At 28.8% G+C, this 13,629-nt stretch overlaps 1 protein-coding gene across 1 annotated transcript in view; it reads right to left on the bottom strand.

The window, feature by feature from the left end:
- Positions 1-6,579: 6,579 nt before the first annotated feature.
- LOC113401177 (corticotropin-releasing factor-binding protein) overlaps positions 6,580-13,629 on the bottom strand; it is a 37,251-nt gene continuing 30,201 nt past the window's right edge. Inside the window, exons 6-7 of the mRNA XM_026640988.2 lie at positions 12,593-12,701; positions 6,580-7,392 (exon numbers count right to left, since the gene is read on the bottom strand). Of these exons, the coding sequence (XP_026496773.1) occupies positions 7,241-7,392; positions 12,593-12,701 (261 nt within the window). The 3' untranslated portion in view covers positions 6,580-7,240. The remainder of the gene's footprint in view (positions 7,393-12,592; positions 12,702-13,629) is intronic.

The raw sequence follows: 13,629 nt of genomic DNA, 5'->3' as shown, positions 1-13,629 counted from the left end.
TACACACAAATTAATTGTGCCATTTACCCTAACCGCACATTGATTATTTCATTCACAGTTTAGTCGGTTTCCAAATGTGATTCAATACGGAAATATCGCTCGATAACGTCTAAACTATAGGTCGATAGAAAAATCTTTAATGTGCGCTCAAAATTAGTATTGCCATCAATTTATTCAACTGTAATATTCGTACTAAATGTCGCTGTTAGTTAATATATGGTAGTGATCACTTTAGTATACACTAAATTGTTATAACTAAGAATTTATAAGCACGTAGTGTTAATTTACACAGGCATCTGTCCAACACTAAATAGGTACTTCAAGGGATGTTATCCTTCTCAATTTATACACAGTTCAGATAAATGACGCACTATCTTGCTTTTTCGTCGAATTAAGCACAATTTGAGAAGTTGTATGGGATAGCTTTAATTAGTTAAAAATAAGATGTAAAGTGATAAATGAAATATAATATTTAGCGATAACCGGAATCATTAGAAAAATAGATTTTAGAAGGTTCTAGGCGATTACGTTTTGCATGCTTTGAATGGAACAGCGATTGATCATTTAAAAATATTCATTGAAAAAATAATAAAAACAGAAGCGATATAGAAACTCATTTCCAAATTCAAATTCCAAATTTGAATATTTTAAACCGCCAGATTTTAAATAAACAAAATAATAACGCCACATTGGATGTCCCATGTAAACTTTTAAAAAAGCAAGTATGTATTCTAGCAATGATTTCATGGTTCCACAGTTTTTTGTTTTTCAATGAACGAATTTAAATGTCATAATAAAAGTAATTTGTTTAAATTAACAAAATTAAAAGAGTTCTATAACGTCGTTAGTTTCATTTTATTCGGGCCTAAAACTAAATCTGCGTCTCTAACCACCATTAAAATAATTGTCATCCTAATTATTATTAAAGTTGTGAATAATAATTATAATTAATCTTCGTTGATATTTTAAGAAATATATCTGTTAGATTAAATGTGATTTTGATTAGTATCTCGTATTATATTTTAACTCGTTTGTATTGTATGTTATAATACTATGTTGAAATTGTTCATTAAATAATTATGTTTTCACACAATTTTAGTGGTATTTCCACTTCAGTGAAAAATTTAGATATATTTTAGTACATTATATAAATTTTAAATATAAAAAAAAAATATTAAGAATGTTGTAGATAATAAAAATCTCATATAATATTATGACTTATTTGATCATTAAAAGAAAACCTTATTTCATATAAAATATTTATTTGAATTATAATATATATATTTTTTTAATTAAAACATTAATAGTACTGTAATATCAATTAATCATACTATTTATAAGAGTTCAGATAATCCTTCTTAGTTATTCGAAACATAATCCTCGGTAAATAAATGTGTAGTTCCTTAGAGAAAGTACTCTTTGTTAGAAATTAAATGTTTAAATGTTACTTGTGTAAGCTTTTATGTGTTACGCAAGAATTGATGTTTGATATTGTGTTAGATCGGCTTACGAGTAAACTGAGCGCTGCAACTGCAATCTCGAACTTTAAACTGTCACTTTATTGAATATGGACTCGATGACGTTACTATATGATAATATTATAATAAATTAATATTATATTAAATTATAAAATGTTTTTCTGTAAAAATATTTAGAGCTGTTAAGAAATGAGATTTTTTGTGAACGCAATGATTCTGCATAATGATTGAAGTTTAAAATCAAGATTAAAAATGTAATTTAATTTCCGATTTCATTGGAATGTTTTTCTATATTTCGGATATATAATATTTGTATATCATCTATGTGGATTTTAAATACGATTGTACGAGCTTGCTCGTGACAGCAGCTGTGGCGTTTTATACTCGTAATATTAGAAAAAAATTAAACCATATATCGCATATAATTAAGTAGAACAAAAACGTTTTGCACATATAAAAAAATGGTGAAGTTTTTTGAAAAAAAAACCTATAAAACCAATAAAATAAGAACATTATTCAAATTTATTATATAGTAACGCTGTTGAAGTATATTGTATTGATTTGTATTTTTTTTTTAATTTGATTTTAATAATATTTAAAATAATACTAATTACTTTTCCATGTGATGTATTTATATGAAATTTGATAAGATACGCGAAAGTGAAAAGGAATGCGGCGGAAAAGACTGTCATTACATTATATACGTATCATAAATATTACGATTCATTCAAAACACTATGGCATTGACGTTTTCAACGTTTCTTTTTACGCTAATTAATTTGTACTCAAAAGGTCTATATTGAAATCGGTTTGGTAAAAACATTCCGTTATTTTTTTTCTTTATAAACATGCAAAGACCTTATAAATCAAATAATACTGAATGTTTAAGAACGATTTCTATAATGACAGAATGTGTAGAGAACATATCGTTTGATTTTCCGACGTTAAGTTAATGTAAACTTGTTATATCTAATATAGATCCTTCTTTATTTTTTATGTAAAATTGAATTGTAAATATATATTGTTTAAATTATGATATTACGGCTGATAGACTTGAGAAAAATGAATCATTAAAACTCTTAGTATGTTGGTCAACTTTACAGGAAAATGTTGAGATGTAAACTTTTAAGAAACATGAGGATTCAATGTTAACAGATAACTCTTTCAAATTCATTTTTCGAATAGATTTATTATAATTATTAATAATGTATCTATGTATTCATTTATAATGAACAAAATCGTCAGTAGACGTGTCTTGTATTAGTTTTGTAGTTTTTATCTGTTATACTAATACAAAGTATTTTTTTAATCACATCACATAATAAATACAAATTTCCGTAAATTATAATTAATCATTGAGTAAGCTTCAATGGATAACAACTGATTAACTGACTAAGAATGAAACATTTGATCCAATAAAGTCTATGTTTTTTTATGAATTACGATATACTTAAAATAATAAAACCTAAGACAATTAAAGCGCGATTTAAAGAACTACTAACCCCATCTATTGACGATATTGTACACTAACTGTTTTAATAACATAAATATAAACATGTAAAACAAAAAAAACTATTTTATCCAGTTAAAGTACGCAGCGTATTATGTAAAATCCGGATCATTGGGTAAATTTCAAAATTATCTAATATAATATAGGCGACCAATCATCTCTCAGCTAATTGTCCGTTCAGAAATGAACTCTGATTCTATCGTCCGTAATATCATAATAATATAATTTCGAATGTTATAATATAAATTCAAGTTTACTGTTTCGAAATCTGGTAGGTATCGCTTAAAAATTAGGTGCTATGTAATGTATTCATATAGGTGTGCACTTACTCATAAAATACCTATTAAAACTGAAATGCAAATGACATTGACAATATCTGTTAATAATTTTGGATTTCAATATTGTGTGCTACGCTTTAGATATAATATCTGTTAAAATAATCATCTATATTTATTTATTAGAACGTTTAAAATAATAAATAAAATAAAATCCGATATTATTGTACGTTATGTACAGTGATCTGCAAATAATGTTGCTAATATACTATTTTGTTCGGTAGAAATTTTACTCGAAGTTTTTTAAAAAAAAAATGAATAATCATTGTTTCTGTAAAATCAGGAATCTGTATAAGAAATAAATGCAGGGTAGAGTCAAAATGAATATTATTCTTGAATTTTAATCAGTCCAGTAAGTTTTCGTGTCCCTAATTTGTGTTAATATCACATTTACAAAAATAAATCTCATAGCCGATAGTGAAGGAAAACATAGTGAGTAAGCGTGCATGTATTGTAAGAAATTTTGCCAATTTTGAATATCCACCAATAGCAGCGAAGCATTGCGCTGGAATAACTCCTAAGCAATCTCTAAGGTGAGTCAAGATTGGTCAAACTGCGGGTCATTTACGAGCTACTATTTTTACTTTATATGGAGATCACTGTACATTGTTATGATGATAAATTTCACTGTAGTAAAGCAAATATTTTTATCTGAATATTTTAGACTATAGTTATAATGGTTTGCTTTAAATATCAAATAACATATCTTTATTCAGACAATTATTCAATAAATTTTAATTAAAATTCTGGTTTCATTTTTAAATTATTTTTATAATTTAGTATATTTATGTATGTTATATTCAATATTATTGTAAAATGGAATCATGGAAAGGATATGACTGAATTCGCATTGAAGGTACAACTGATTTATCAGAATTTCAACTCGGTAGGTACCACCCACTCATCAGATATTATACCGCCAAACAGCAGTACTCAGTATTGCTGTGTTACGGTTTAAAAGGTGCGTGAGATAGTGTAGTACAGGCACAAGGGTCATAACAACTTAGTTCCCAAGGTCTGTGGCGCATTGGCGATGTACGGAATGGTTAATATTTCTTACGCCATTGTCTACAGGCGGTGGTCACAAATTACCATCATTTGCTCGTCCACTTACGTATATCATAAAAAAAACACTTTTGTTTATATTAATTTAATCATATTTACATGAATAATTAATTTGAAAATTTTATGTATATCATATTATTACGACCTCCGTGGTCGAGTAGTGTGTACACCGGTTTTCATGGGTACGCCACTCCGAGGTCCCGGGTTCGATTCCCGGCCGAGTCGATGTAGAAAAAGTTCATTAGTTTTCTATGTTGTCTTGGGTCTGGGTGTATGTGGTGCCGTCGTTACTTCTGATTTTCCATAACACAAGAGCTTTAGCTACTTACATTGGGATCAGAGTAATGTATGTGGTGTTGTCCTATATTTATTTATTTATTTATTATTAACATAATCCACCATGGGAGCAGAGTGGTGCAAGTTTTTTTGGCGTTCGAAGTTAATCATAATTATCAAAATTTTTGTGATAACTTGTTAGACATCAAGGTAAGGTATGTCCTCTTGGCTGATTTCAGCCTCAGTGTCGGTTACGCAGAATAAAATGAAACGTATTAGTGCATGCATAGATAAAATCTTTATCTGTTTCAAAATAACATGTGATAGTACTTCGAAAATACTGTTTATGAGATCATGTGGAATCAACAGTTTTATAAGTTTTTTTAAGCCAAAAGCACTTTTTACGTATCTTACCCGGAATTCGAATCTGGAATCTCACGATAGCCCTCCGAAGTACAGCGAAGTAGATAATAAAACAAAAATATTTTTGACAAGAACAAAAAGTCACAATCGGTTCCAATTTGTAGCTGAATCAGTAAGGAAATTGAATAAATAGTTTAATACTAAATCAATTTTAAGCAAGACACGGGAATATTTAACATTGTTACGTTATAATATATAAATGAAAATCAAATAACCTATTTTGCGTATCGTTCTATCAGTAGTAATCTATTACTCTATATACCCGTGACTTAAACTCTACGAACATCCTTCTCTAGTTTATTTACAGTTTAAAGTTACAGTAATGAACTAACATTTGCATATCACTCTACGCAATCAGCTTTTATTTTGAATTGTCATGATTTCAATATTCATAAAAAAATTAAAAATTAAATGAGTAATAACTAAAAATTAATTATTTACTCGTTATGTCAATCAAAATATAAAAGTTAATTATTAAATATTTTAATAAAATTTCGCATTTATTGATGCCAAAAATATAAAGAGTTTTTTCGTTGATATTAAAAGCTTTTAGTTAATTTTTTTCTCAGTGATAGCTGTTAATCAATAACGTAATTCTAATAATACGGAAAAATAATAATTTAGCTGCAAATATTTTAGTTTAATGTGTTGCTTTTCTTTAATGTATTTAAAGGCATTAAAGATGAACAAATTGATCACGCTATGCTAAACATCGCATACATACATGTTTTCCGAGGTATGGGGATGTAGCCGGCCAACTTCCTTAATCCCCGGAGCTAATAAAAAAAATCGAATTTTGATGAATTAAGTTTTATATTTCTATATCCCGGAATTGAAATCCAAGAGCTCGGATTCTAGCATTATAAACTAGTTACTAGAGTTTTCACAAGGCAATCAGTGCGATGAAATTCAGATTGTTATTGATATCCCACAATCTATGATACAACTATTAAAGAATTTGGCTACTATATGTAGGTTTTACCCCAAAAAAAACGGCAAAAATTATATTATTTATAATATAACTATTCATATTCATTTACGAATATACATTTTAACTGTCATTGACGTCACGAGTGCGTTTTTTTTTTACGTCAATATACGAAAACCTTCTGTTATCAGTTTTATGTAATATAGGTTAATTGTTTTTGCAGTCAGGTGTTACAAAAAAGTCTCCTTTTTTATTAGAATAATGATTATGTATGTAAGTTTTTTTTTACTGTAGAATGATATAATCAACTAAGAATATTAAAAGCAAATATATTTTTCATTAATATAAAAATATTCTAATAAATTAAATATACAATTTTTATTCATAATTATGATATGGCGTTTCAAATAAACTATATTTTTTTAGTTTAGTTTAAACGACATATTATATTTAATTTATTGTGTTGAGAATTGTAATAAATTATAATTGAGCTTTATATAAGAATGACTCTTTCAAAATAGGTTGTGTGTATTGAAACAGTGATGGGATAAAATAAAAAACAAATCTCATTCGAAACATAATAATTTCATAAATATTTGTTTAAAAGTTAAAACTAAACAATTATGAAATAAACTACCTTATTTATTTGGCGGTTGGGAAGTAACTACCCGTTTTTACCGATTGACTAGATATAGCTTCTACATTTACTTCTGAAGTACATTATAATATGAGTAAACATTTAGTTTTTCTTGGTATACTATCCCTACTTTGAAGTTTACTTTAAAACGTTTACATATATATTAAGCTTAAGATACCAACTACGCTTGTAACGTTTATTCGGATATAATCGATTTATTAGTGATGTAAATAATCGGTAACATAAGTCGAGACAATTATAGTCGATATAATTTATTATTAGCATATGACGTGTTCTTATTTTAAATAAATGAAATTCCTCAACAAAGGCCGGTTAGATAGTTGTTAGGACTTTTACCATAAAGTTTATAACATTATGTTTTTTTTTTAATCACGCACTGTTAATAAACATACAGTTTTGTAAACCGCTGAAACCGAGATTGTCGTTACAAGTCTAATACCTATAAAACTTTATCGACAAATAATACTCATCGTACTTAGACATGACTTCTATAGAAAAAAATCAAAAGCCAAGAACATCTGTCGAATCGCCGGAGCCGCAAATCGATGTCCAAGGTAATAAATTTATTTAAACTTCATTGATACTGCAGATTAAATCAGCATGTTCGTAGTGTTCCAGGGGAAGGGGTGAAAATGCCAGGGTAATTGAATTTTGATATCGTCCGCTGGATACGAGTCGTATAACCGTATCTTCACACGCGATCAGCATGGGACGATGAGCTGAAACAAAGTAAATATATTTCAATGAATTATTTATAATTTGATACATATTCAAAGGTCTTTCGGAGGTCGCTGCTGAAATGAAATGGCGCTATTGACAGATAAAAATGACTAAATCTAGATGAATTTCAACGCTTAGATATTATGCTTTTTTCTTTTAATTTATTTTTACTAATTACATTACAATCTAATTAATTAATTTTAATTTGTATCATACATTTTCATAATAGATTAATTTGATTAATGCTCGTTTCATATTTATTGAATCATTATTGTACATCTGTAACCAATCGTTTCTGAGTAACGAATAATGATCCGTTAACTGTACAACGGTTCCAATAAATTTTGTCATCCTCTACACGCATTAAACAGTTGTTTACAACAACAAGCGTTTGCTGTATTTCGTTATTTAAAATAAACTATTTTTTAATTTAATTATAAAAATGAATGCATTATAATATTCTTATTTTGAATTGCTTCGAATAAGAACAGTTTTTTTCCAAGTACACTTTTTAATACAAGCTTTAGACGATTCCACTATTATGTTTTTATTAATCAACCAATCCACGACTATCATCAATATTAACGAATCATTTCTTATATCATAGTTTTTTTTTTATGATATCGGTAAGCGTGCGAGCAAATGGGCCACCTGATGGTAAATAGTCACCACCAGACATAGACAATGACGTTGTAAGAAATATTAAACATTCCTTACATCACCAATGCGCCGCCATCCTTGGGAACTAAGATATTACGTACCTTGTGCCTGTAGTTAAACTGGGTCACTCACCCTTCAAATCGGAACACAATAATACTGAGTACTGCTGTTTGGCGGTAGAACATCTGATGAGTGGTTGGTACCTACCCAGACGGGCTTGCACAAAGCCCTACCACCAAGATCGACGTTTTAACGTCGAAAAATATACTATAATAGTACCGGGAAAAAGTTTCTTCTCGTTTTTGATAATGCATTGGATTCCAATCGAATAGTACATACGTACTATACGATTACGGATACCCGCTACAGAGTTTGTGTGAATGTTTGTATAATAGAAAGCCGTTTGAAATTCATTTCCACGCATACCATTCCCATTGTGTCCTAGTATTGCGAATTTAACGCTTCAAATCAAATTTCGAATGCGATCATTTTCATTGTCGGCTCATTTCAAATGATTACCAGTAGAAGCTATTCCGTTATAAAAACATCGATACGAACTACTGAACAGAACATAGATATAATATCAGAAAATAACTTATAAATTATAACATTAAAGGATACGCATCAAAATGTCTTTTAACCGTATTTCGGTTTCCAAAATTTCACGAGTGAGATACGAGGTGAGTTCTTGCAGAATAGCATTGTTGGCATGATGTGTAAATTATCAAACAATTTGTGCAAATATTTTATGAAATATATATTAAATTTAAAGGTGTTGGTCGGTGTTAGGCATAAAAAGTAGCGCATGTCCTTCCTTGGGTTTCAAGCTTGTTTCATAGCAAATTTCATCAAATTAGGTACAGTCATGAGTATATAAGAGTAACCGACAGATAAACAGACTTACTTTTGCATATATAATATTAGTATAGATATTAATTTTATTAATTTTCAATGACACATTCATTAAAAGTTTAAACGTATTATGTTAAGTGATCTATTTTGATAAATTATTTTGCTTGATATGAATCAGACATGGCTGTGGATCATTTAACTTATTTATAGTATACTAAATGATGTTTCATTTACCACTTACTTTTTTATGAAAAAAAAAAAACCTTGAAATCATTTATTAAATTTGTCACAATGTTCCTTTTTCCCAATAAAATAATTCTGATATTTAAAAAATGGCACTTTATCGTTGAACAAATTTACTCAAATAACGTCAACCGATTTTAGCCAAGACGCGACTTGTCAATAACGATATGCAATTATTATGCACAACGAGTTCTAATCTTATTTGAGTTGATTCGATTTACAAGCTTTTAGAGGCAAGAAAACTTGAACTTTGACAAATATAATAAAATTTCGTTTCTATTTTAGTTTAAGTAAAATTGTCTTTTATCCTTTAAACTCTACAAATCTGCGCAGACTTGTTTTCTTTATTACAAAATTTTAGAATTTCATTTTATATTGTCTTGTCGTAAAATGTATGCAGTAATGCAGTTTTCAGTGAGTTCTCGTTATTTTATTTTTTATTATATAGGTAGGCGGGCGAGCAAAACGACCAATTGATGGTAAGCGGTCACCACCGTCCATAGTCAATGTCTGTAAGAAATATTAATCCTTACATCGCTAATGCACCGCGAACCTTGGAAATAAGATGTTATGCCCCTTGTGCCTGGAGTTACACTGGCTCACTCACCCTTCAAAACGGAACACAACAATGCTGAGTACTGCTGTTTGGTGGTGTAATATACATATAACAAGTGGTTAGTACTTACCCAGACGGGCTTGCAAAAAGCCCTACAAAACAAGTAAATTAATTCTAAGAGCATAAAAAACACATTGATATGAATAATATGATTGAAATTAATATATCTTATAATAATAGATAAATATATAAAGATAATTAAAGATTAGTTAAAACATTTTAAAGTAGTAGATACAATAAAATACAATTGATTATATTCAACAAGAAAGTCGAACTGCTTTTCTTCGACTCTTTCATCTTTTCTTTGCACCAATAATATCTTACAAGACAGTCAATATAATCTTATCAAGCGTAATATTCAAAAATGTATCAATAAAATGTTTGTTTACTTTACCCCCTTTCGTATAAAAATATTTCTATCAAAGGACAGAATTATATTGCAATTGAAAAATTATATGATCTTATATATATTTAGACGGCATCTAACGATGCCGATATAATATTTATGGTTTGTTACGTCACATAATATGTCTAAAAATGTGGTTGGTATATCTAACAAATTGTTCTCAAATATGACATACAGACTTGGAACCAAAACGAGGACTAAGAAGTTATATTTTGCCGTAAAATGTGGGTTTGACTTGTCTTGTGACAGCAGCTCCCAATGTTACTTCCTAGCTTTAAAAGAAAACATTGCGAAAAAAGTTGTATACACAAAAGCGAATACAAAATCAATACGTAATGCTAATTCCCTGTGTTGTGTGTAATAATTAAAAAAAAAATATTTAACCAATAAATACTTTGACAAAAATACGAGTCATTTCGTTCTACAGGACTTTGTAATCGCTTTTGATTTTGTTGCTTCTCTTGAATGTTTCGTACGGTCCATTTGTCTTTTGTCTTATAATCTGAGGCGTCAGAAGAAATTTTCAAACTAACATTGGGTCAGATCGATGGAATCAATTTTAAGCCTTAAAGCCATGGCCTAACAGTGGTCGGGTAAAAAAGTACCATACTTTTACACTTAGATATTCTTTTATGATCCTTTTTCCCATTAAAGTGAGCCCTTTTACACATTTCGCGTCATTATAACTTCGTGACAAGATTGTCAAAACCACGCAATACTTCGCGTTCATATTGGTTGGAGTAGAAAGGAATAATAATTGATATATTCCATCAAGATGTTCGCAAATCCGAATGTAGGAAAATGTTACGGATTTCTTTGTCCATATTTTTAATATGGTAAGTTTATGAATGAGAACAGCTGTTAGTACGATTTCGAATGTCGCCAGTAAATAATATTATTTTGTATATGGTTTCCTTCCTTAATAAAATAACTCCAATATGGATCTAATATAATTCGGTTTTTAGATTTATTAATTAATTTGAGATTTTACGTAATAATTTCATTCATATAATAAATTTTTCCTACTAAAATATCAATGTTAAATACTTAAATAAAATTTAATAATAAAATTTACATGATATTTGTTTATAGTGGACAATTTGACGTAAAAATAAGAATGAAAAAAATTAACCATACCTATCGGAAAATTATTAATGAAATGCCTGCCGTGAATTCGCAAGCAGATGTTGTGTTGCTGTGTTGTTAATTCAGTGATAAGAAAAAATATTTTGAAGAAAATTTCGTAATTAATTCTCACAATACACACACACCCATAAGGGATAAAGAGGTGCAAGTGCACATCGCGATAACAATTCCACCCAAATTCATAATTTATTTAAATAAACATTTATAAATTAGTTTACCAGTCATCAAACGCATAACGTATAATTCTCATTAGCATTATTAATATCAAATCAATACTATATTATTTGATAATTAATGCAGCCTCGTGACGTAACGTGTAAATTTGTATCATATCATGAAATCATAAAAACGTCATGTAAATATACTATAATTTTTACCCGTTTTGATTGAAATGGACAAACCGACAGACGAATGAAAATAAATATAATTCAGCCATTTCAATTTTATATACGTATATACTTAGATGTTGAGTTTTTTGTTGTAAAAATATTATGTGTAAAATTCAGATATATACGTATATGTATACAGATATAGTTATAGTTACTCATACGTTAATAAAAAGAATATTATAGAACCATTTCAGTAGATGTTATACAAAATAGATCTTGGTTCGATTTTTATTGACTTCTGCAATACAGACTTATTAAGTAAAGTAACTATTAACATGACGAGTTCTATCACAATTCATTCAATAGAAGTTATGTTGACCTTAATAACAGAATCATTTATTCTATTTCTTATAGAGTCTAGATAAGATAGATAAAATGTAATATAAAAAAAATCTATTTCGTACTATATACTGTGACTAATTACGTTTTAGATGCAAGATAATTAAGTTTAATTCTATGAACCTTTCTAGTATGAATGGAAATTCTTGTTATTGAGTTAAAAGGTATGAGGACTTTATTAGTGAACTGGAGCGGTAAAATGCCTATTACTTCTGATGATATTGTCTAAAGAATTCGGACACTCTTAATTAAGAGTTAGACAGTTTAAATTTTATACCACTGGTAATTTTATTTAGACAAATTAGAAAATGGTGATATCAGTATGTAGAATCCTACTTGATTTAAATTAGATAATAATTCAAAATGAGAAAATGATACAAATTATTTGCCATAGAGTGGTGCATCAAACTTTAAGTCCTGTTCTCCTAAAAAATGAGAGGAGGACTTATACCAACATTGGAATATTTAATTTCTTAACATTTATAATTAAAATGTATATGTTTATGAAAGAACAGCATTTAGCAAGCTAAGCGTAATTATTCAGTTACCTTCATTCGAGTTGAGACCGCATATACTGTCGTAGATCTCCATTTTGGTGTGGTCGAGGCCGCTGGCTCCCCCAATATCCGCGTAGTCCACGAGGCCACGCTTTGTGCACTGGACAAACGAACAATGTAAACACGGGTTAATTAATTCAAGCTTGGATACGTATGTAAACGTTTTACGGCGTCGATAGCATTCGTGAAGGATATTCTAATATAACACCGTGGGATTGAATTCTATCTGTGTTGTATTTTACACACTTGTATAAATATGTGGCCTAATGCTAAAACAGTACAAGTACAAATTTGAGTAATACGTAAAACACATTTTGCTTCTAAACTAAATTATTTAAAAAAGGAATTAAATTTGCTCAGATAATATAAGCTTAACATTACTAATAACAGTATTATGCAAAGGGTGTATGTTACATAAAACAAACGACATCTGTTCAATGTTTCTATTCTGAATAAGGGTTATTGATATTGGTCCTTTTATCACCAGGCCGTACAATATTCTATACAACATTATTATTTGTTCTTAGACGTTCATTCCTATAAACAGTTATCTACTTTCTAGATATTTTAACGAGAGACAGATTATCCTAATTAATATAGTAATTGCGAAGTGAGTTTGTTAATGTGTTTGTTTATTACGATTTCACGTATCGTCATGAATGCCTCAAGGAATGTGTCGTGTCGTTTACCAATATCGATAGCAAAGACGGTATCGAAATTAAACTCAAGTAATTAGGATAGAAACGTGAGACATTGCCTTTATAAAATTATTTAAAATACACCTTCAAGCAAACCAATCAAGAGTTTTGTTAGATCGACTAATTATTTAATGAAAATAGTTCTAAGAGTTAAATTGAACTATTATCAATCTCATAATTTAATTTTCTTTTCAGAACAACATAATATTTTATGTTATAAAAGTATTTTGTATAAAATAAACACAATATTTTTATATTAAGGCGAGCTGCTAAGCCGTTTTGTAATGAATGCAGGATTATAAATAAGGTTCTAAATCCTTTCAAGCGTAT

Source organism: Vanessa tameamea, chromosome 7, assembly GCF_037043105.1.
Source record: "Vanessa tameamea isolate UH-Manoa-2023 chromosome 7, ilVanTame1 primary haplotype, whole genome shotgun sequence".
NCBI lineage: Eukaryota > Metazoa > Arthropoda > Insecta > Lepidoptera > Nymphalidae > Vanessa > Vanessa tameamea.
This window is presented reverse-complemented; position numbering and strand designations above follow the sequence as displayed.